Raw genomic sequence first — 24,970 nt, forward strand, 5'->3', positions numbered from 1 at the left:
GGTTGCAATTTGACTTCATTTTACAGCACTGTTAAAAGTTTCATTTACAGTTCTGCTATGCTTAACAGACTAGTTTGATTTTCAAATTGCCAAAATAAGTTTATGGAAAACAATATTAGAAAGCTGGACTTATTAAAATCTATAATTTCAATTTTCCTCGTTAAAAAAGAAGAAGCGCTAAACTAAACAAATACACAACATTTATTTTCAATAACATAACATAATGTTAACTTATTACTGACCGCCATAACACATGATTGTGATGGTCTGGCAACGCTAATATGTTAAACATATTTGCTGTAATCTGGCATCATTAAAGTGCTAAAGTGACGAAAAATTACAAAGTTTTAAGATATTTAAGAATATTTGCTAAATAAACAAAAAATAGTGAGTCATATTGACTGAGAACTGCACATAATGGTGTACATACACTTTCCAAACAATCTAACTGAAGAGGAGCATATGCTGCAAGCGAAATATCAAAAACTGAAGAAAAAGGTGGACACTCTGGCCAAACCGGCGTCTCTTAGTACATTCCTTATAACTATATATTTTCATTTTTTAGAAAAAAGCTTTACAAGCCCACAAAGCGCCCAAACAAGAGCCGGAAAGCGCCCTGACATTGAAGCGACCCACGGATGCGCGTGATGCACGGGAAGTGGCACGCAAGCTAATCAAAAGCGGCGCTATTCCCGCCATACAAAAGCAACAGACCAAGCAGGACCAGACCTCATTTAAGCGCCCCAAGGGCCAGGAGCGCGCCAAACGCTCCACCTCAGAGACAAGCGTTGCTGCGTACCAGCCATTCTCGTCCACACAGAACGATGTGGCACAGGAAACCATAATCAGTGAAATCATAAAAGAGGAGCCACGCCGCCAGAATTTGTATCAGCACTTTGCGACGGAACGTGACCGCGAAGAACGTGGGCTGACAGAGAAGGTGACGCTAGATACCACACAGCCGGAGAAACCTCGCGCTGGCAACACGATTTTCGTGTCGGGCAACAAGGTTACGGAGGATTTCCTCAAGAAAACGTTCAATGATTACGGCACCATAGTCAACGTTTCGATGGAGATCGAAAAGAGGTGCGTGGTTGAATTATATTTGCTAGTAAATATATATATATTAATATCTTCATGTGCTTTGCAGCCGAGGCTTTGTTTCGTTCGCCAAGCCGGAATCAGCAGATCGAGCTATTGCCGAAATGCACGGCAAGAGCGTCACTGGCATTGTCCTGCAAGTGCAGCTGGCACGTCGCCAGCCGCAAATTGAACCAATTAACGATGCGTCGTCCTCAGCGGTTTGGTCCTCTATTGGTAAAATTATATATACAATTTTATTATAATTAGTTATACGATCTACTCGAATTTATTGACAATTTATTCTCTTTTGCAGCGGCCAGCAAATCGCAGAAGGGCAGTCACAAAGATCTGCGCCAAATGGTTCAATATAATGATGATTTCTTGATGTAAACCCATTTAGATTAGTCGCATGCGTATTTAAGTAACTTTTGCCTCATCATTTCTATCATTTCACTTTACAATTAGGTAAGTCGTAAGTTCATTTACCCATTCATAAAACAAATATGTTTAAATAGTTTCTTGCTTTATTGAAAATACGCGTCTATAAGTATATATAATGTACTTACATAAGTTCACACTGTTGCTAAGTACTCGCGGTTCAAAATTATTACTTCTAAATCAAAGAAAACGTGCTTTTATGAATTCATGACAAGTTAAACGATTCATCTTTTATATATTTTACCTAAAATCAGGTTTAAATAAAAAACCAACAATCGATTTTTTAAGCATTGAACAATTGAATTTCTTCACTTTGTGTTGCAAAAATAGAAAAATGAGCGAACAAAATTGTAATATTAGCATAAATAAGTAGACTGTGTGTCCGCCAACAAACTTGAGCCCGTCTTGGACCGCTCACCATATCAGGTAGCTATGATTCTTCACTTAGTTTAAGTACATATTTAATACATGATCGTTGTTATTGTTGCTGTTGTTGGTAGTATTGTAAAAAAAACATGATATTTTTGTTGAATTGTTCGATTAGTATGAGATATATGTGTATGTTCTATATAAGTCGGTATGTTGTCGCACTGTTTGATGATGTCTGAACTGGGATTGATTGACTGTTGTTGTTCGATTGATTAGTTGTTAAACTGCGACTAGTAGTAGCACAGGCAACGCCTCTCGCCCACTTTGCTTTCTTCCTAAAGTATTTTGTGTTAGTATGTAGAATATATCATTAAGGTTAAGGCCTTTGGTTTCGAGCGGTCGCTTTTGGCCGCTTTCTAAATTCGTTTCATGCTCCAAAATGCAAAATTGCCCAAGTATCATTTGGCATACAAATGCCAAGCAACAAAAGTCCAAAGTTTGGGGAGCTCTTTTCACGTTTGCCTGCCTTCGTTGCCAGGCGGATTGAAGTAGTCCCAGTGATGTGTGTGCACCTGGCGGCCCGTCAGCAGAAAGACGAGCACACCAAAAGTTATCAATATAAAAAGCACCATGAGCGCAGATATATTTCTGGGCTGTTGTGCCGGTTCCACTGCCGCATCGCCGCGCACAAAGTGGGTCAGCTGATTGATAATGTTGACCAGCTCCAGACTGCAAACGGAGAGAAACTGTCGACCCGCCTGCACGACTGTCTTGGGCTGATCTTCGTCATAATCCTCTAGCGGCTGTGTGGCGCTGCGGGTGCGCGAACGACGGGTTCGTGAACGTGGCCGTTCCACCAGCTGCTCATCAAGCTCTGAGTCGGAGTCATGCTCCTGCTGATGCTGCTCTTGCTGCACATGGCGACGTCGGCATTTATGCGGCGCCTTGCGCTCCGCACTTGCAGACGCAGTTTCCGCCTGTTCAGCTTCGGCACTGCGTTGCAAATTGTAAAAGGCCAAAGGAGCCAGGGATTGCAAATACTCTACGCTGGGATACACAGCTGGTGGTGGCGGCAATGGCAGCATGGCGGCTTCTGTCTGCGTTTGCTCGTCGAGATTGCTCTGGTTTGCTGCAGTCGTTGACTCAGCGGCTTTGCCATGGCGTGGTGGTTTGGTGGGTGGCTCCACATCGCTAGCGGTGGGTTCACTGCTGGGCTGACGGCTCGTCTGCGTCTCACTGGTCAGCAGCGATGGGCGCTGCTCCTTGACGCGCTCCACAATGTCATCAATGAAGCCTGGTGGCAGATTTATGTTCTGCACCACCAGTTGACCCGATTTGCAGGCCAGCTCATCGGCGCTGACTTGAGTGCCATGTAGCTGCGAGACTTGAATCTGCCCAGCCTGGAGTGCGTGCACCCGCAGGCGGTCCACCTCCAATTCCGGCAAGTGGGTCGGCAGCTGCGCTTCTGGTGGGGATTGCAGCGACCGAACGGGTGTCAGCTCAGGTATGATCTGCTCTGCGATGGTCAATGTTTCGCTGGAAGCCGGTTCTAGCTGTGTGGTGGACTTACGACGTGGTGGCGGCAAGGGTGTCGCCTCTGGTTCTTCCTCTGACGCCAGCAACTCTTGGCTGTGGTCGGTAGCAGGCTCGGTGGGTAAAGTGGCTACGAATTTGGCATCAACTTCGGCCTCTGTGGGTTCGTGCGCAACGGCCCTCCTGATGGGCACCTCTTCCACTGCGGTTTTTTCGGTATGCGGCGGTTTCCCTTCGGATAAGGCGTGCTCCACTTTGGATAGTGCAGGTTCCAATTCGGATAGTGCGTGCTGCGCTTCGGATAGTACTTGCTCCACTTCGGATAGCACCTGCTCCGTATCAGACAATATGTCCTCTTCGGAAAGTACGTGGTCTTCTTCGGATGTTGGCAGCTCTTCTGCGAGCGCCTTTGCTCTCGATTCCGCAATTTCAGCTTGGCGATACTCTGCCAGCATTTTTTCCATTTCCTCTTGCAGCTCTTTCTCCAGCTCTTCATCCACCTCCTGCTCTGTAGATTCTTGTTTACCTTGCGAGCCTTCTTCCTCGTCGTAGTGGTCCGAGTACTTCTCGCCAGCGTTCTCATCCTCTTCGTCGTACTCGCTATCTCGGAGCGTACGCTCGACTTCATCATCCTCCAGCTTGCTGTCGTAGTCACTCTCCAGCTGCGCCTGCTGCAGTTGCTCCACGGCTGCATCCAAATCCGCCGAACTGGCTGCGTAATCGCTGAGAGCAACCTCGCCATGCTCCTCCTCCTCACCGGCCGTTTCCACATCGGACTTGCTTTGCACTGAGCTATCGGAGAGCAGGCCCTCACGCCTCAGCTCCTCCTCCTCGCGGCGCAGTTCCTCATCCTCCAGATCGGCGGCGCTTATGGGACGAACAATTAGCGCCGCTTGCACCGTGGCATCTCCCTCGATACTTGGTGTGGGTACGCGTCGCTCTAAGATTACCGCTGAGGACGGAGTCTGCGGGCGACTCAGCGACTTGGAGCGGTCCGCTTGAGAGGATGCACGTGAGCGTTCCGACAGGCTGCGTTGATTAGCATCGCGAAAACGTTGCAGTCCCTTGGCTAGCTGCTCATCCACGCTGAGCACACGTGAGCTGTCCACCTCATCTGGTTCCTGGGCCTGCGTGCTGCGCAGCAGATCCTCCAGCGTCGTCTTGCCGCCTGTGGAGCGACGAGGCTCTATGACCTTCATGTCCTCGGTTATCTCAAACTCCTCGCACACAAAGTCATCTGGTAGTGGATCCGTTTGTGTGGATACTTCCACTTCGAACTCGCCCTGCTCGCAACTGTCTGCCGTGGAGGAGCTAGCCACGCGCTCGCTGTCCTCGTAGCTATCCAAGGCGCTGCCGCCACGTGTCGAACGCTTTTCGCGCGGTGGACGTGGCGGCGGTGGCAGCGGTCGGAACTTCATTTTGTTGATGACCTCGCCGGACTGCAGATTGTTGCGCGGCGATTCTGGCCGCTGCAGTGCTCCCGGCTCCTCATAATCATCCTCCTCCTCCAGTTGCGGCGGCTGCTCCCGATCCGTCTGTGCGGACGGCAGTGTCGCGTAGCTAGGGAATAGGGTTTAAGGAGCATTAGAAACGCTTGGTCTGGACTCTGTCTGGGCAAGCGGCAATCGAACAGAAGGAAAATAAAAGCTGGTCAAACTCGTGTGAGTGCGTTGTGTTTCATGTTTCGGTTTTATTAGTGTTTATGTCTATGTCTATGTGTGTGTGTGTGTGTGTATATTGGGTGTATCTTGGTTTTAGGAGCAGCATTTAGCATTAAAACTGGGTCTTAGCTTATGACGCTTAAGCCTACAACTTAACAACAAAAACAAAACTTAACAAAAATGCATTCGAGACAATTCAAAAGGTCGCAAAAAGTCACAAATCAGAAAAAATTAAAATCGAAAGAAACAACTTGCAACGCAAGCGGCGGGCGCAGCGGCTGTTCTTACTTTGACTTGAGCAGCAGGCCAGTGGACATCTCCTCCAGACTGGCGGCCGATCTGCGACGCGGCGGCAGTGGCGAGTCCTCGCTGGGCGTGTACTCCTGCGGCGGCGGTGGGCGTGCCGGCGGCGGAGAGCCACGCGAGCCGCGTATGCTGGGCAACGTGGCAAAACGTTCGCCCGGCGAGCGCGTGAACTTCTTGCGGCGCGCGGGTGGCGTCGGCTTTGGCACCGGCTCCTTGCGCACCACGGCATAGCTACAGTGGGGAAAGCAGAGCGCACACCTAAGCAACAATTTGGCCACCTGAGACCTAATGCGACCCGTACTCACCCATCGCTCTCCAGCATATCGATGACAAACTTCTCCTCGCCCTCAGTTCTTGGCGCAGACACTTTGCTCTGCAGCTCCGGTTTGGCGTGCACATCGAGAATCAGCGATTCGGCGCCGCGTGAGGTGCGCTCATCCTCGGAGCGCTGAGTGCGCGCCGAGGTGCCGTCCGTAAAGGTGTCGGGCGTGGCTAGCGGTATATGATGATGATATTCGTGCTCAGTGCGATAAACAATTACCTGGGAATAAGCCGTATCGTATATGTAGTCGTGTATAAAGGTGCACATAATAGGCTCAAAGCCAAATACCACCAAAAATTCATTGGCATCAATCCATTTCACATTTGTGTAATAGAAATTGTGCACACTTGTACTCGCACACTACTAAAAATGCACTCACAAAATGTACAACTTTTAAGACGGTATTTCCAATACCCTAGATTGAGACATCCATCTGCTTGTCTGACTATTACTATGGAAACTAGTCACTCAGCTTAGAAGCTACCTTAGTGAAACTTCTTTTAGTTTTTTGTTTAGACAGAACATATGTCAGAGTCTGACGAATTATACCACTATTCCACATAGGTGTATTGGAATTATTGCTCAAATGTTGAGTTTTTGTTAGAAATACTTTTTTGAAAAGATTGAAAAAATCCTAACAGATCGTAAATCCTATAAATCGATCGTCAATATTATATAGATCCCATTGGAGAAATCGATGGAGAATAAAATCTGGGAATAAAAAGAGGTTTTTGATATCTCACCATTACTTAGGCAGTACATATGTCGGAGTCGGAAGTATGATAATTCTATTGCTCAAAAATTGAGTCTTGTACAAAATACATTTTTGTTATTGAGATCCTAATCGTATCTACTTTAGTCTAACTATGCTCCCAACACTTGGTCAATATCTTATCAATATCAATCTTAAATATTATATAGATCCCTTTTAGAGAAATCGATGGAACATAATATCTTTGAATACAAGTAGGTTCTTCATTCTTTGATATATCTGACCATGACCTACCAATTAGGAGCATTATTAACTTTTTAACACCTATGAACATCGGACTACTATATCATTTACTTCCAAACAGTTGATCAATATTTCATTTCCCATATGAATAACTTAGGCTTCTGCTGAAGAGCACCTAAATGCTATCTCCCCGCCCCTTAAATTGATTGTCAGCTTGTACTTACATCTTCCTGTGGCTGCAAAAAGGTGTTCGATACTGATCTACCACCAAAGCCATTGATAAACGAATCTGCGTCCTTTTCAACGGAAGCATCGTCGCGTGTGCGTTTCTTTTGGCGTCTGGGCGCTTGTGGTCGGCTCTGTTGAGCTGGCAGCTTGGGTGCTGTCACGACAACGTCGCCACCATAGTTGAGATTGTTTAGTGCCTGCTCCGACTCGGTTGCCTGCTCGTGCATGGGCGGTCTGAGATAATCCTCGTCGTCGTCAAAGTACTGTATGCTGCTGCCGCCATCGGCCAAGGGTATTTCCTGGCTGCCCTCCATGGAGTATTTGCTGCGACTGCGCCCCTTGCGCAGCGGTCGTTTGGGCAAAAAGTCGCTGCCATTCTGCGACATGGACAAATCATCGCCATAGTCGCTGCGCTGGAACTCCTGTGAATCCTCAATGTCTGGACGATAGTTGCGGTGCAGGCGGCGCGGCTTGGGCGGCGGCACATCGTAATCGCCGTACTGCTCGGTCTGCTCGCTATCCGGTTTGGCCGGCTGGCCAACGTGCCTTAGGGCGTTGGGCAGTTCGTAGCCCTCGCGAATGGCATCGCTTATGTATTGACGCAATTGGATGTTGTCCTCGGAGATGCCACGTTTGCGCAAAAAGAACTCGTCATCATCGATCTGCTCCATGACGACCTTCTTGCCGGAGCTGGCTGTAGAATGGGCATCCTGCATCTCGTGGTATTTGTAGTAGCTGGCCTCGGCGTCCAGTTCGGCCTTGCGCAAGAGCTTATTCTTCTGTATGTCCTTCTCCGTCCAGCCCTCTGCATCGTGACTGTCCTCGGAGCGTAGGTCTGAGTCCTGGTGCACCATGGGTCGGCGCTTGAACTCCCTGGTTCGCTGGCTGGAGATCTCGTGTATGGCACGATTTTCCTCATCAAATTCGGCAAACTGTTTGCTATCCGCAACGCCACTCAAGATGCCCATCTGAGTTTGTGGCTGCGCCTCGCTGGCCGTGTCCTCCTCCAAATCCTCCTTCATGCGTCGTTCTAGCGAGGATTCCCTATCGAAGCTCTCCAGCTCGCTGCCGTAACGCCTGTAGCGCGAGCCTTCGCTATCATTGTAGCTCACATCGGAGAACTTGTCCGCCCAGCGGGAACGCACTGGACCCGGTCCACGGTCACCCTGCGGTGAGCTGGTGGATGTTTGAGAGGGCTGCGTCTCAGTGCTGGGTATCACACTAAGACTGAGACGCTCTGTGCCCAGCGAGGACTCCATGGGCGGTACCGGCTCCTCGACTGGCTTCTTCTTGCGAAAAGCTCGCGGATAGGTGCCGAAGTTGAACTCGAACTTTTTCTTTGCTGGCGCGGGCGGCACATCAGCCGTTGTGGCCGGCGACTCCGTGGACTCTGTGGGCAGCTCGGACTCGTTTTCCTTAAAGCTCTTGCTGCGTCGCAGCTTAAGCGTGGAGAATTTCTCTGGCAACTTAAACTTGGACATGTCGGGCTTGTTAAACTTGGTAAATTCCGGTCGCTTAAGGTCCTTCAGCTTGGACATGTCGGGCCGCTTTATTTCGGGCATCTTGATTTTCGAGAATTCGGGCGCAAAGCGTCTGCGCTCCTTGGCCTTAGCCTTGGGGCTGCCCGAAACGGGTTTCGGCTTGGGCTGCGTGCGCAACTTTGTGCGCAGCTTGCCGGCCTGATTCCGTAGACCATCCTGCATCTTGCGCGTGCGATCTTGGGCGGAGGCCATGAAACTCTTTTTGCGATTCTCCGGTTGTAGTGGCAGCTCCTCAAGGGCGCTCGAATCCACCTGGCTGGTGTGTATTTCATAGTCCGTGCGAGATTCGGTGCGTGGCGTTGTCCCAGCTGAGCTCTGCTCAATGTCAATGTCCATGGGTAGCTGGAGGCTGCTGCCGTTTTGGGCGGCCGACGGCGCTGCTGCCTGCGAATATGCGATTTCGCGCGCCGGCGACATGCCCACGGGCTCGTATTCATGATCACTGCAAAAAGAAGGAGGTGAAGAGATTAATCGTTTAGCTGAATAGAGATGATGGCTGACATATATATGAGCTGATCGGAACGGTCGTGCATGTGGTTTGTAGTTGTTGTAAGCCAAGATTAGATAAGCCGTCACCCTGATCTCATAGCTAGTTGGAATGCCTGGGTGGATGTGTGTGTCTGGGGGAGGGGCGGCGGGGGTTTCGGTTTCGGTCTAAACCGAAAGTGGGGTAGCTGTTGCTTACCGAGAGAAATAGGTCCGCTCGAGGAAGTCTCTGTGTTCTTTATGCTTTTGGGTTAGGGGCGAATCGACGGACTCAAATTCCGCTAGACGCGATCTACGCTCATCAAAATTGAAACTAACCGTCTTTGTCATGCGAGCCGACGACCCATAGAGCTGTTCTTGGGAGCCGGTCAAGCGGCTACCGCGATCATGGGACTGTGTGCGTGGCTCCCTAAACGAGGATTTGCTTTGCAGGCCAAAGCGTTGCTCCGATGGCGCACGCAACGGTCGATACACCTGACTGCCACTGCCCGTTATCTGAATGGGCACGGAAATCAGCGGGCGACTGCCGTGGCTGACAATCGAGGGATCCTTGCTGCTCGAATGCCGAAACTCGGACTCACTCTGCGACCAACTCATGCCGGGCATCTCAATCTCGCTGGAATAGAGATTTCTGTTGCCCGCTATAAAACTGGCGCCGCCAATGCTACTGATGGTGCCCCTCGGCACTGCGGATACCACCACCGGCGCGAAAGCGTCGCTTATGTCCACCGAGGCACGCTCCGAAGCGGCAAAGTCCTCCCGGCTGCTGTACATGGTCTGGGCATGCGGTGGTGGTGCCAATGGCTTGGCTGGACGCGCGCTGTACTGATCCATGTCGTCCACTTTCAGCGAGAAGGTCTCCGTAACACGTACGGAAAGGGGCTCGGCTTCCTGGCGCTTCATCACGGACGCCGAGCTGTTGACAATGGACATGGCCTGGGGTTTGCCCTTGGAAAATACAGAGAGCAGCTTGCTGGGCGAGGGAGACTTCTCCCGATGGGGTGAGTGGGATTGCTCCACAAAGGGCGAGGGTGAACGCGAGCGTTGAGGAGTAGGAGATTTCTGGCGCGGCTCTTGCGGCTTCGAGCTGAACATGGACTTGAAGCGCGAAGCATAGGTACTCTTCACCTCGGGTGAGGCCTCTTGTAGATTAATGGCGCCCACAATAGTAGCCGGCGGTGAGCTAGACATCGGCTGCCACTTGGAGGCACGCTCCGGCGACAGCTGACGTTCGGGTGTGTGATGGCGCTTGAGCTGTTGATCTGCAGCTGGAGCTGAAGCTGTGGCTGCAGCTGGCGACGAGCTAGTTGGACAAGATGGTCGATTTGATGGCAGCTGCAGCGTGGCCATCGCTGCCGGAGCTTGCGGTGGCTGTGGCGGCGGCGACTTGGCACGTCTTGTGGGTCTGGGACTGCGACTGCGATGCTCGACCGCCTTCAGCTCCTCGCCCTGCACCAGTGCATCGATGTCCACCACGGGTATATCACGCACAATCTCAATCTTGGTCAGCTCATCCACCTGAAGTGGCTTGGCGCTCATCTCGCTGCCAATGGACGGTGGGCGTCTGGTCTGCGTTTGGATGTTGTCCCTGATATTCACAAGATTATGCTCCTGGGCAAGCTGCTCCAGTTCGGCCACAGTTTCGGCTAGTGGATCCATGGGTGAGACCGTGGGCTGATAAGGATTTAGCTGCGGCTTTAAATCCGACTCCAGGAGGAACGAAGGACGCACTGCATCGCAGCCAAAGCGCGAAACGTCAATGGGCCGGTTCTGAGGCAGCGTTGCGCCCGGATACTGATTTTCCTTGTTGGCAGCACTGGGACGCATGTAATCCGGCGACAAAGGCGGTTTGGCATTACGAAAGTCGTGAGTCGCTGGCGCTGGCGAGGATTGATGACTGTGAAATTGTGGTGCGATGTCTGACATTCCAGGAGTGGGCGTGGCGGCAATCAGATTCAACTGCGGCGGCTGCATTGAGCCCGGCAATATGCTGGCCTGGAACAGATCCGCATTGGAAGTGCGTCGACTGGCGCTGGCGGATCGTTGACCTCCCGCTGTGCGGCCCATGGGCGTGGGTATATTAATATCCGCACAATACAGATCCGTCTTGGAGTTGCCCGCCGAGATGCGACGCAAGGAGGTGCCACTGCGCATGGACAGGGTATCGCCGAAGCGTCCAACGCTGCCCGAGGACAGGCCGCCTATCGACAGCTGACGACGCCGTCCAGCCACCAGAGCACCTTGGCTGCCCGGTAAATCCGGCTCCGTAGCATCCGAGATGCTGCGCACGACCAAGCCACGCGAACGCGCCGTTTGCTCCAGCTCCGGATAGCGTTCCATGAAGCTCAAGTCCACCGAAGGCGCCACATCTGCATGGCTAATCACCTCGAAGCTGTGCATGGACAGATCATCCCGCTGCAGATGATATTGCTCATCGCTGTGCTGACCCTGCCTAGAGCCGGGACGCGAATCCACGGGATTCACGCGCTCCGGCAGCAGGGAGTCGCACTGGAAGAACTGACAGGCGCAGCGCACATCCAAAGAGGCGCCACTGGCGCTCTCCACACGCGACACAAAATGCTTCTTCTCAGCGGGCAGAGCGCCCACCGAGGCCGAGCGCTTCGAATTGAGCATCGGATGAGATGAGCAGCTGCAGCTTTGCCTATTTACTTGGCCCTGGTCGTAATCCGTTCACGCCGGACGTTCTTCTATTGCTGCTCGTTGTTGTTGTTGTTTTTTTTGTTGTTGTCTTTTCGCTTTTGTTCGTCTTAGTTTCGTTGTCGTTTTGTGGTTCGTGGTCGTTGGCTATTTTTAAGCATCACCAAAGCAGCCGCCGCCGTCGCGATTGGACATTGAATTTATAATTTTGCTTTCTTTTTTTTCTTAATTTAATTTTTATTTTTCGCACTACTGAAAATTCTTGCAAAAGAGCTTTGCATTTGCCTGCGCCTCGGTTTGAGTCTCAGTTATTTCTTTCTTTCAGCCTTCTCTCAAATGCTCTTCCAGCACAAATGTCTAATTAATGGTCTAGTCTTGAGGTTTCGAACCTCTCTGAGTGTTATTTAAAACTCTTGCTCTATATTTGCACTGGGGCCCGTTGTGGTTGCGCGCGGCGTGTCTACATCGTTGCGATTTTCGGCCAGGACTGAGAGCTTTTCATTTTGCGCGACACAAATTTTACGAAATTTTTGTCGAAAGATGAAAATGTTGTTCTTTAAAATTAGCAAAAGGCACACTAACATACACGCACGCACACAGAGACAATGGCAACATGAATTGAATTTGTATTTGTCTTAATTTCCTCATTTAAACCATCCCAACGTATTTGTTGACTGCGACGGCAACGGCGACGGCGACGCAGTCGTCGCTGCTTGTTCATAATTGGGATGTGGTCGAGCAGCAGGAGTAACAATTTGCTTTTGGCCTGCACTTAGTGCTTCTATTTCGAGCAATGCGTCGCCGCCTGCCGGAAATCTTCTTGTCATTCGCTGACCTTTAAGACGTTTGAATTTGAATGTGTTGCTTGTAAGTTCATGCCACAGCAGCGTTCATTCAATTAGTTTCGATTGAGTTAAGCCCAAAGATTATGCTGGAACTAGTTTCAGCTGATATTTAATGACCAAACCAAGCTAAAGTTATTTGCTGAACCAGTTCCACAATTTAATTCCTTGTATTTAAACTGAGCTAGTTCATTGAACTAGTTCCACAGTTCACCACGAGTCAGGTCAATGTTCATGCCACAGCAGCGTTCAATCAATTAGTTTCGATTGAGTTAAACCCAAAGAATATGCTGGAACTAGTTCCAGCTAATTTTTGATGACCAAACCAAGTTAAAGTTATTTTCCGAACCAGTTCCACAATTCAATTCTTTGTCTTTAAATTAAGTTAGTTCATTGAATTAGTTCCAAAGTGCACCAATGATATACGAGTCAGGCCAATGCAGCTAGTGAGGCTACATACATGTATTAGCTTGATTTAAAACAAAATAGTTTTATTGTGAACTAGTTCTTCAACTTGTGCTGTTAACCAATTCACGAATGATTTGTCATATTTACCAACACCGTTTTCTATGGGGGGGACATCACATAAACGTGGGACAGACACTTACAGTTTCCCCATTTATATCTGTTCTTACCTTGGGTCAATATCATGTTAATACTTAAGAGCCGTCTCCGTGCAACCCATTACCAATATTTCTTAGTGGCGCCTCTGCTGCAGCAGCAGCATAGCGTCCAGGTGCCCGAGGGTCGAGCAGATCGCCCGGTGCTGTGTGAGGAGGTGTCTGTGTTGTGGTCTGTGTAGTGGTAATCTTGATAGTATGGCTTTTGGTGCGTGTACCGGAAGCTGCGCAGGCGACGCCGTTTGCCGCCGCCATTGCCGTCGACTCCCGGCAGAAGGGTTAGTAACAATTTCAAAAGCAAGTCAATTAGGTTAGAGTTTCTGCAAGACGGATGGATGAGCAACAGCCGACGGCGTGTTGGGTGTGCTGTGTGTTAGTGTCATGCACAGGATACGTTTAAGGACCAAGCCCATCACTTACCTATCGCTCTTTGATTTGGCCGCACTTGTGACCGCTTCCAGCACATCTTCGGGTAGCTCAATGTCCTCACGGTGCGGTTCGGCCTCATCTTCGACGTGAGAGAAGGTCACCTTCTTGTCGGAGGGTGCCGGCGAGGCTTCCTTCTTCAGTACCGGCCGCAATTCGCTGACCTCCGCGGGCTCGTCGCTTTCCTCGGCCACGGGGGAGAGCTGGGCCAGACGTGCACGATCCTCATCCGATGAAGTGGAGTCTATGGATGAGATTGGAGCCAAGAGAGCTCCAGATTTGTCGGCAGCAGCAACGGCCACCTGATCCTCCTCGCTGCTGCCCATGCGATCCAGTGGCACAGGCTTGGCTGCTTCGACGTCATCGGCGGCCAGATGATCTTGACGCGTTAACGATTTCTTGAGCGAGTCTAGCTCTACGATGGATTGTTCCAACGGCAGCTGTGGCTCAGCCTGTCCAATCTCCTCGTAAACATGTTCACGACGCAGACGTGGCGTTTTCTTGGGCGGCGTCTTCACCTCAATAGGCTCCTCTGCAGACTCTGGAGCTGGCTCAGTGATTTCCACAGCGGGCGCTTCAGTCTTGATTTGCTCGACGGGTAGCTCGATGATCTCGTCTGGCTGTGGCACGCTGGCTGCACTGGTGCTAGGCAGCTCATCCTGTTCCTCCTGCTTATTGCGTTTACGGCAGGGTGACTCATCGTACTCTACCAGCTCTAGGACATCATCCGAGTCCTGCTTCTCTATAAAGTGCGGTATCTCGCCGCGAGTCGACTTTGGGGACGCCTTTAACTTCATGATCTTCTGCTGCTCACCCAGGACAATCTTCTCGTCCTTCTTGAGCGTAATACGTTTGATGTTCAGACGCTTCTTCTGGCGCTCCGCCAAGCTCTTGAGCTTCTTCATAATGTCGAAACTTTGCTTTGGCTTCTTGGGTGGTTTGTCTGTATTGGGAACTAAAGGTCCTGGCGGCGGCGCTAGTTCGTGCAGACTACCCTGTCTGCTAGGATTGGCCGAGCTGCCGGGCAGAGATTGTGCGTCGCCCTGTGTGCGTCCGCTGCGCCTGCGTCTGATAAGGTCACGTATCTGCGACAGACGATTGGTTTTCCTTGGCCTCGCGTGACCTCCAACTGCGAGCACAGAGTCAGAGACACAGGAGATACACTCGCTAAGCGTGTCCTCGTTGTGCGGCTCGTGCTCCGATTCGTTGTCCGACTCTTCGGACTCCTCGCTGCTCTCTTCAGTGTGGCTTATCGCCTCGTCCTCTGACAGATCCTGTATATAGCGCTCAGTTTCTTTCACCAGCACTTGCTCGTCGTAGCGCACCTTCTTCAGGGACTTGGGCGACTCGGACTTAAAGCGCAGTTCCTGTGATTTGCGCAATAACAATACAATTTCCGGCTCTTCGTCGGGTCCCAATGGGCGTTTGTACAGATGCGTCCAAGGATAGCCGCCCTGCAAAGAGAAAGCAAATATAATATAGTTGAAGCACTTTGGTTAATGTGGAGTGTAAGACTTACGCGCTCTCTGGCTCTTCTAAGATCCTCCCAGCGATAGGTTTGCAGCGGCACAGGCGGCTTGTCCTGGCTGTTCTGCAGCAGATATTTCTTCAGCGACTGGTAATACTCTCGCTTGCAGGCCGCTGACAGACGCTTGGCCTCCGCATCCGTGTGTGTACCCAGGCGATCCTGTCCGATTTGTGGCAGTGAATCGATGAACTCCTTGCGTTGCAGCTCCTCCGCCTCGGACTTGGGTGTGGGCACTTCGACGAGCTTTAGCTCGTTGCTGGCGAGTTTCGTTGTTGGCTTTGCCTCCGCGCCAGCCTGCTCCAATACAATTTTCGGCTGTGGCTTGCTCTTGAGTATGCTGGTCAGCTCATTGAGTTGGGCATCCACCTGCTGTGAGAGCGAGTTGACTGCTGTAAGATCTGCTTCGAGCTGTTTTTTCTGCTCCGCCTCGACCTGTGCTACATTTTTGCTAAAGCTTTCGATTAGCTCGCGTTCTATTTCATTTATCAGCTGCTCGGCAGTATGACGTACTGCCTCCGATGCTGATGCGGCTGCTGCTGCGGCTGCTGGAGCTGCTTCGACTGTGCCTGCCGTTGCCGTCTCGTCTACCTCGGCTATTTGATGCGACGGTGCGAGAGTTTCTATTGGCTGCTTAGTCTTGGCGCCCGCTGGCTCCACCTCGATTACGTGCGAGGCCTCGTCAGCTTCTATTTTGGATGTGCCCTTCTGCAGCTCCTGCTCAATGGGCGGCAGCTCATTAATGCCCACGCCGCTCAGCACCGCGTTGACGTCCTCGATGAGGTGAGATTCCAAATCCAGCAAATGCGATCCGCCCGGCGTAGTCGGTGCCTGTGCCTGTGTGGGATGCGTCAGGCCGCTGGCCGGTTCGTTGTTATTCTCAAGCGATAGCTTTAGATCTGCTTTGGTCTGTTTTTGTTTCTCCTGCAACTGGGCGTCCTCGCTGACGCCGTTGATCAGTAAAATAGTCGGCTGCTCAGTGGGGCCAGTTCCAGCGCCAGGTAGCGACACTGCAATGTGTTGGAAGGGGCAAAGAGAGAAAGACACATCAGATATTTATTTACATTTAAATGTGATGTGGGGCGAACAAAAGACGAAACAGGTGCTAAAAATAACGTGGCATTTTTTTGTTGCACCTCTTGCGGACGACAACAATTCGCGACAATTGACAATTACATAAGACGCATCACAAAACAGCAAGAAATGTGCATACACAAAAACAGAGACACAGCGAGAAAGATGTGAGAGATGTGGCGAGACATATGTGGAGAATAATTTGCAAGAGAAAAACTAAGTTTTCTTTGTTTTATATTTTTTTTCTTATTTGCAATTGACTTGGCGTTTTCGAAAGCGTTTCGCAGACGTTTCGAAAATGCTGCAATTACGAAATCCGTATTTGTAGAATTCCTTTTTCGAATTAAATTAATATTTACCACATTCGGTCAACTTGCGATGAAAGTTTCGTTTTATTTCTTTAGTTCGTTTTCGTTTTGCAAAAAAAATACATGTAAATAAAATTGTTCGAATTTATTTAGTTAATTATAGTTTTAATTTGTATTTGTATTATTTTTGCACAGTCTTCGAATTGTTTTTCAACGCCGTTGTTCGCGAACGCGAGCCGTGCACTGAAATTGTCCGGGGCCAACTGGCATCAAGTGAAAAGCCCCAGAGAGACCCCAACCTGGCAGGCAACTGAGCAGTTTTGATGCTCAACTGCTTGGGTTTTAAAATACAATACTTAACAAAAATTGCTTTTGAAATTGTTTTAATTTTTTTTCCTTCTTGCTCTTTGCCTTCGTTTTGGCTTTTGCGCTCAATTCGAATTTGGCTTTTTGCCTGTCTGTGTTTGGTTCGATTTCAGTTTTGTTTTGTTTGGGCCGCGTTAAAGAACTTGCAGCCGACACAAAACTGGAAAATCGAGTACGAGACTAACTCGTAAACAAATTTCAGTTTACAATTTAAGCACACACACAAATTACAGCTAATTTAGCGTTGCTCCAAAATAATAAGAGCGCAACTAGTTGCAGCAACAAAAACAACATTGTTATGTACACTTAAATACCCTGTAATATGCCAATACTCAGCCTAAAAGCGGCGTTTAGTAATGCATTTCAGAAATAGAAATCAATAGTATTAGAGCTTTAAAATCTTACTTTTCATCACAATATCGTAATATTTACAAGTTCTCATTTTTCGGCACATAATCTAAACTTACGCTATGTCTAGTTTTTCGTAAAATTTTTTTAATTATTCTATTCAACTGCGCAGGAAAAAATTTTTATTTTTTAACCTGGATTCTTAAATCAATTTGGGCGTCTCTTTTGTTATATACTGATATACATACTTATATTGACAATATTTTGGAATATGTTTGGGATTCTTTAGTTAAGCGAGAAAAACTCAAATACTCTGTAATGTACCAATATTCAGACCAATAAAGCTCTTTAGCTTTATAAATTGTCCTGTATGCACATTCCCAAATACCCTTTTTTTCTTTAAACGCTGGGTGCTCTAATCTTTTGATGTGCCCAATTCTCGTGGATGGTCTGTCTGTCTAAATTTTATGTATGATATTCAATAGACGCTTGTTTGTTTTTCATGCCTGCCTAAATATACATATCGTATATGTTGTATACACTCGTTGTTGGGTACATATGTTTTTACTGATGTCTAACGTAATCACATAAAATTACAGAGCCACGAAATTAAATTGTTAAATTGTTTCGTTACGCCTTTCGGTTTTTTTTTTCTATGAATGGGGGCGCTTTAAAGGCGAACAGATTTGTATATAGACATATATATCTAGATGGACGGCGGTGTCCAACAATGACGTAGACAGAGACTGAGTAATTAATTTGTTTTTGCCTGGCTGATTGGTTCATCATGAACAACGCTGATGAACCCATAGTACATTAGAAATATTATGCAAATGTGGGTACAATATTGCTAGTTTCGTCACTATCTAAAGTGAGAGCCATGATATCATAGAAAACTTAAAGCAAATAAAAATATTGCAATTTGCGATTTTTCGTATTTGACTTAGCCAAGCTCTTCTGTACGTAAGTTCATTTGTAGGCAAATCTATATATGTACTTATATCTTGTATCTACATACGTAAGTTCCCAACACAATTCGAGCGTAACTGACATGCTTGGCTTACATGGTCGCTAGCTATGAGTAGGTATATATTTGCAGTTGGATGGCTTGTTGAACTGCTTTTCTTAAAAAAAAATAAAAATAAAAATGAAAAAAAAAAAAATTTCCATCCATGAAAATTGACATTTTATGCTCAGGGCCAAGCGAATAAAGTGCTCCCATTTGTAAACACGGGACAAGTTCAAGAGCAGCGACTCGCTTGAACTCGAGCATTGTCTGAGCTGTCCAACCTGGCGTATACGTAACACGTGCGCATATAACTAAACGCTAAAAATAGACGCACTCGCACTTCAATTAAAATAAAACAACAAAAAAAGTGGTCACAATTACAGCTCGTCCGCTGATTACTCGATTAATTTGTGCGTTCCCTGAACTTATTGCATTGCATAACGCACGCGAATCGAATCAATAAGAAGCCGGTCTCTCTCTCCGCCGTATAACTCACCGTAATTGCCAGCAACGCTGAGAAAGATGTAAACCATAATCAACGTAAAGTTAGATAAATAATTGCAAATCAAAAAAAATAAAAATAAATAATTACAACAAAAAATATAAATAATAAAATTGATAGGCGTTTCAGCGAGCGCCTCTCGAGCTTCACATGTTCGACGTCTAATCGCGCTTGGAATACTACGACAAGCAATAGGCAAACAAAACAACGACGACTTTTCACGTTTGACGTTTAACGTTGTCATTAACGTAGCTGCTCTCACTGAAGAGCGTGTAAGACAAGCCCTGCGCTCCCCTCCCCTCCCCTCCATACTACTGACCAGATAGGGAGATGCAGACCAGGCCAAGCTGAAGGGGTTATGGGGCTGATTGCATGATCCAACCCAAGGCCCAAGGTCGCCTAGCTCGATTCTCTATATTTAGAATCATTTAAGCGTAACGCACAGGGCGCCATCAAGGCTTCCATACAGGATGCCTAACATGCCATATAAATGTATATTAATTATATAGAATTTGTATTGAGAACGCCAAGCTAACAGTTGCTTGCTAAAAATCTTTGCGCAACGCAGCGCAAGTCATGGGGATCCGCCTGAAGGGGTGGCTGATCGTAAACTGGCACACATTGCGTATGCGTTATGTTGATTTTTCTGCCAGCCCGGCGAACTGATTCTATTTTTTGTTGTGTTGTTTTGCAAATTTGCTTGTTTGAAAATAAATTTGTGACACAGTTGCCGCAAATGCATTTTGTTTGTCTAACCCAACTGTCTGAGTCTATTGTAAGCCGTTTAATTATTGCAATTATCGTTGGGGTTTTGCACAATTTCGGTCTTGATCTGGGCTGCAATATTGTTTTTCCTCTTGGACTTTCAAACGCAATTTTCTCGTTACTCGGAGCATGTTTAAAATTAAATTTAAGTGTATTTTAATAAACGGTTTATGGTTAAACGAATACTTTGAATGAATACTTAAACGAATACTTGAATAAATAATGACCTTGACTGGACTTGTTGGCATTTTAAATTTATGTACCTATAAATATAGTTCAGGGCAACATTGCCAGCTAAGAACATACACAAACACACACACACACACATGAATAGTTTCCTTTACGTCATATTTGACGATTAGTTCCAAAACATATGCGACCTGAAAATAACAACAATAACAAGAGAAACACGCGACGACAGTTGACAGTTGACAGAAGACAACAGCAGAAAGAGTAAAACGTGGGAGAAGAGAGCAAACAGAATCTCAAATCAAACAAGAACACAAAATATATCGTATACGCTCTGTGGGACGCACATATATAGATGAAAATCACGTTGAAGACTGAAGCAAAGGCAGGCAAAAACATTTTGCCACAAGACAAAACACGCTGAATGTGTATAAATAAAATATGTATACACAAATATATATACACATGTATATATATATGTATATATATAAATGTATATGAACGGATATTTAACTATATACAATGCATTCAATGACAAGACGAGGCGAGCACATAAAAACGTTTCTTAATGTTGTTAATGGGCTGTCGAACAAGTGGCAAAAATGGAGGTGCGTGGGGCCAAATGGAAAGTCTCAGCGAAATGTTTGTAAACACGCATGTTGCCAGCAACATAATCAAGCGTATTTCATGAATGAATATGAAAGAGACAAAACAGCTCATAAAGCCAAAAGGTAGAGTATTACCAATCACAGGTGCCATGCAAACCAGAAATCTGGTCAGTGCTGTGCCGGTGCACGCAACGCGCTTCTTTGTTGTTGTTGCTGCTGCTGCTGCTGTTGTTGCTGCTGATGCTGCTGTTGCTGATACTGCTGTGCCTCCTGCAATTAGGTCAATGCTTTGGGTTAGAATGTGATTTTAGGCATAGCTGTGGGACGTGCGCTCATGTGATACGTTTGCCTGCTAATTGCAAATCAATCAAATCTCCATTAGCCGAATCTTTTTATTGATTGTACAAGTTCTTGTTGCTTAGCTGGCTGCGTTTACTGTGGCCAAACATTAGAAAATATACCCACTGAGTCATCTTTGGAGCATGCTAATCAATGGCGAACTGAAATACTGTGCATGATTGATTAGGAGCATTGCGTTGTTAAGTTTATTTTAGCACTTTTTGTTAGCACTGCGTTAGCTTTGAGTATAGCTTGGCACATAAGTAATAGGAATGAGAATGCCGCCGAAAAAAAATAAGCTTTGTGCTCACAATATATATACATGACTACACTTTGCGAATGGGGCGAAGACTTTCTGTACAAGCGTTGATCGCCAGGAGCCTGAAGCTCAAGGTTAGCAACAATTTGGTGCTCAAATGCCCTTTGTTGAAATCCCACTCGACAGCAGTCAAAAAACTTATTTCAAGCTATGGTCTATGGCTTCCGGCCTATTATCTATTAAGCAAAAGAAGAGGGAGCTGCATGAGGAGGATTTGCAAGCCTCGTCTCTCAGGGCCAAAGAGAAGCAGATCAAGCTGAGTGGAACAGGCAGCCTTCTAGGGATGCTGCCAGCACACAAGAGGCCATATTAGATGCGGTAGGGGTACAGATAAGTGGGACTACCAAGCCCCTGTTCTCAGGTCTGAAGTCCTAAAACTTAGTATGTTGTCCATTACAGCCAACTGGCATCTGTAGCAAGCTTTGTGCAGGGAATGAATATACATACAGAGCACACGTTCTAAATAAACGCCTTGCATTCTTCATCCCAAGATCTCAACATCTTGGGGACTCAATAGAATTTAGAAAAATATACAGGGATAAAGAAAACGATTCCACTTTCTCTAAAAATAGTTAAGCAAGGCTACTCAAGCCTTTCGCTTTAATGTGCCATAAATACTTATATTTATTCTTTGTACTTTAGTTTTATAGCCCATATAAAAATTTATAAAAATTCTTTGCTTATCTTGAGAGCTTATCAGTAATATATATATGAACGGGTGAACAGGTTTTATGCTTCTTTGTGTCTTACTAACTCATATCTAATTATCATTAAGTGTTTTGCTAACAAAGGCCATTGGCTTAAGAAATTTGAAATGTAAATCTTGATTCATAGCTCAAATCTGAGGCTTTCCCGCTGTCGTAAGCGTTATAAATACCGCCAAAAAATATTTCGCAGCACCGAAATTTCAATTGACTCGCAGTGCATTGCGTCAAACCTTATCGCAGCAAATAGAAACCGCCGAGTCGCGCCCTTGTCAACTAACCCTAAACACATATATGTATATTATGTATCCCGATAAGATAACAACAACTGATCATATGCCTGGTTGCTCATATGACGTTCCCAGCTGGTCTACGTGCGTTTCTCCCAGTCTGCAATCCCAAATGCGCCGGTGCAGCATGACTTGAATCTGGACACAGCCACAAATCCACTAATAAAATCAACAAACAACTGCTTTTCTTAATACACTATATTAGAGGGTATTATAATTTGGTCATGAAATGAGTAACGCATAGAAGGAGAACCCCATAAAGTAAATATTTTTTGGATCAGAATCAGCAGCCGAGTTGATGTAGCCATGTCCGTCAGTCTGTCTGTCTGCACAGGCAGTGCATATGTAAGCCAGAAATGGCCGGGTCGGTCCACTATATCATATAGCTGCCAAAGGAACGATAGGTTGATTCTCATATATATATTCAAAAAACATCGGGCCACTATATCATAAATGTACAATAAGAACAATTATCAAGATATCTTGATCAAATCCGGCATTTAGAAGTTGAACCATGCTGCATTTATATGATCCTATATTCTATAGATCTATAGAAGGAATCGGTCTAGAAATAACTTTTTGTAATGCAAAATATTCTGTTTTCCAAGATATTTTGCTCAAACTCTGCCTTTCTGAGCTTCACTATGCTCACATATCTGCAAAGGCGTAAGGCAAATGTCTACAAGAGCATTAAATCTTCGGCCTGCCGAAGATATCCGTACTTTGTTTGTTGTTCTTTTTTCGTTCTGTGGACTCTGTGCAAATTATATTCAAGTGGCAACCAGAACGCTGCTGTCTCAAGTGCTTGAATTAAAACGGGGAAACGCTTTTTTATCAGCGCCGTTTGTGGCATGCATTTGTGGCGGCTGCTTTTCACTTTCTGTAGATAATGGCCGGCCATAGATCACAGCTTCTTGTTTCTCTCGTTTCTAGCTCATTTGAATTTTGATTGATGTAACGGCAAATTGACACACAGTGAAACCCGTTTGTTAGTTCACACAGCGTGAAACACGCCCATGGGACCAGAGCAGATGCCGGCTGCCAGCTCATAGTCTCGCCGAATGCCCCCAGCTATACATAAAACCTGTAAAGGTTAATAAAAAAACCTGAAAGGGAAATCATATTCATATCGCAGCATTCAAGCTTTAAAATATTGCAGCCATTCCACAAATATTGAGGCATTTAAAGACATTTAGCATAATAAATGAGAATGCAGTACTCCAGCCACAAAATCTCAAACAGTAAAAACAAAGGAATTCAATTTGTTATCCATAAAATCTTGAAACCAAACGTTCCTATAATATATTCCAGCTAGCTAAAGAATAAATGAAAATGCAGTTCTTTAGCCACAGAATTTTTAAATAGTAAAAAGAAAAGAATTCAATTTGTTATCCAAGAAATCTTGAAACCTAATTTTCTTATAATATATTCCAGTTTCCTAAAGAACTTTCAAATTGCCTTGGGCCAGTTGCAGCTTGTTGCAAGCTGCATACAAAAACAATAAAACACTTAGTTGGGGCATATACACTAGCATATTGTTAGTGTGTTGTCATTTTAGATGATTTACAATTCCCGTTAGATTTTGTTGGGAATCCAACCGAGTATTCAAACATGCGCCAACTCTGAACTGACACATTTTGGCAGCTGTTCAAGTTGAGAAGGCAAATGCTGGGGGCAACAAGAAGGGGCTACCACACATAATAAGTAATGTTCTACGTATATCTACGAGTACTTGTAGTTACAGACTAGCAGAAAAAAGGAAAACTCGAGTATATAGATGTGTCGCCCATGCGGCGTATACGCAACGGCTGCCAACTAATCATTTATTTTGGCCAAGTCATAAAGATGGGGTAAAGCGGAGGCGCTGCCTACCTTCATCCCACGGATGATGCTGTGTGCTTGTTGGGCTGCGAGCTTTACGTCCTTTTTTGCTGCGTTTGCCGCTGTTGTTGTTGTTGTTGTTGTTATTGGACTCCATTTGAGGGCCGACTGGGTTTTACTTGAGCTACAAAATACACGCGCGCAAATGAGAATAATTTTATATAATTTATCTATGTTTTATGTTCACAAAAAAACACACATACACATGCACTGAATGACGCACAGTGGCCACAAGTGACATTTGGCAAGCTCACACACACTAATACACACACACACACACACACACACACACACACACACACACACACACACTCGCACCCGCACAGTCGCCGCGTTTTTTGTCGCTTTGATTACTTGGCGCGTTGAAATCGCGTAGATATATCTATACTTATATCTAGCTACATATAGCTATATATATATATTTATTTAAAATAACGATTTTCTCAAGTTATTTTTAATGCGGTGATTTAATTTTTTGACACCAACACACACACAACACAGACATACGCACAAATAAACACTTGTGGCACTTTTTTACTTGCGTTTCAAAAGAGATTTTCATAGAAACTTTTTATGCATCATTTGAATATGTATATTTACACTTTATATTCTTCAATTATAGTTAATTTGTATTACGTGACAACGCGTTATTTATTGTTTTTCTTTTTAACGATTTCCAGTTAGTAACTAACTTTTTTTTTTTTTGTTGTTGTTGTCAATTTAATCAGGCAATTGTTGCCTGCCGCCGCCGTCAGCTGCTGCTGCCGCTGTTGGTCGTCAACTGTTTGGGCAGCCCGTTTGGAAACTGGCCGGCGCTGTGTTGTTTGTGTTAGGGTTCGTTTTTTATTGGCTGTTGTAGAGTATTTAGAACTCGATTGAGTTGAAAATTGTATGAAAATCGCGCACGGAAATCCGCCGCGTCCATGCGTTGTCGTCGTCGTCGTCGTCGATTGTCGTCGATCGTTTTCCGTGCCGTGCCGAGCGCGACTAATGGCTAAATGGCTGGCTGGCTGAATGGGCGACGCTGGCGACTCTGGCGACACACGGGCAACGAGAGCTTTTACTTTTTGGACTGTCACTCCGCTGGGTCACACGCTCGTTGGATATAAGTATATTCTCAGCCGCCAGCGAGCGCTCAGCGCCTATATAATTGGCTTTTATTTTTTATTTAGTTGTCTGAGTCGTGTGCGCATTTTGCTATTTTACTTTATTTTTTTGTATTTTGGAAAAGAGCGCAATTGCATTTGCTTATCACATACAGCTTGACGATATATT

At 46.4% G+C, this 24,970-nt stretch overlaps 3 protein-coding genes across 10 annotated transcripts in view; 2 read left to right on the forward strand and 1 right to left on the reverse strand.

Annotated features, from left to right (window-relative positions):
• The first annotated feature begins 298 nt into the window (after positions 1-298).
• On the forward strand, positions 299-1,819 carry Nelf-E (negative elongation factor E). The gene is made up of 4 exons (XM_064685243.1): positions 299-498; positions 566-1,086; positions 1,151-1,317; positions 1,397-1,819. Exons 1-4 carry the CDS (start codon positions 418-420, stop codon positions 1,471-1,473), a joined length of 846 nt encoding a protein of 281 aa, XP_064541313.1. The 5' UTR covers positions 299-417; the 3' UTR covers positions 1,474-1,819.
• The window catches only part of LOC135430535 (isovaleryl-CoA dehydrogenase, mitochondrial-like), a 32,206-nt gene continuing 8,645 nt past the window's right edge, over positions 1,410-24,970 (forward strand). Inside the window, exon 1 of the mRNA XM_064685241.1 lies at positions 1,410-1,548. The gene's annotated coding sequence lies outside the window, so the exon portion shown is untranslated. The remainder of the gene's footprint in view (positions 1,549-24,970) is intronic.
• LOC135430533 (uncharacterized) lies at positions 1,590-24,679 on the reverse strand. Of its 8 annotated transcripts, XM_064685232.1 has the most exons (9): positions 24,388-24,669; positions 23,687-23,819; positions 20,298-20,432; positions 14,988-16,003; positions 13,463-14,922; positions 6,892-8,878; positions 5,696-5,931; positions 5,373-5,621; positions 1,590-4,983 (listed from the first exon to the last, which is right to left on the reverse strand). In XM_064685232.1, the coding sequence occupies exons 2-9, from the start codon at positions 23,790-23,792 to the stop codon at positions 2,403-2,405; spliced, it is 7,770 nt and encodes a 2,589-aa protein (XP_064541302.1). In that variant the 5' UTR covers positions 23,793-23,819; positions 24,388-24,669; the 3' UTR covers positions 1,590-2,402. The 8 variants fall into 8 exon arrangements, with proteins under 8 accessions (XP_064541302.1, XP_064541303.1, XP_064541305.1 ...); XM_064685233.1 differs by lacking the exon at positions 20,298-20,432; XM_064685235.1 differs by lacking the exon at positions 5,373-5,621.

The sequence above is a fragment of the Drosophila montana genome, unplaced genomic scaffold (genome assembly GCF_035044405.1).
Source record: "Drosophila montana isolate Dmon_TW-CO22-7 unplaced genomic scaffold, ASM3504440v1 contig_3029_1, whole genome shotgun sequence".
Taxonomy (NCBI): domain Eukaryota; kingdom Metazoa; phylum Arthropoda; class Insecta; order Diptera; family Drosophilidae; genus Drosophila; species Drosophila montana.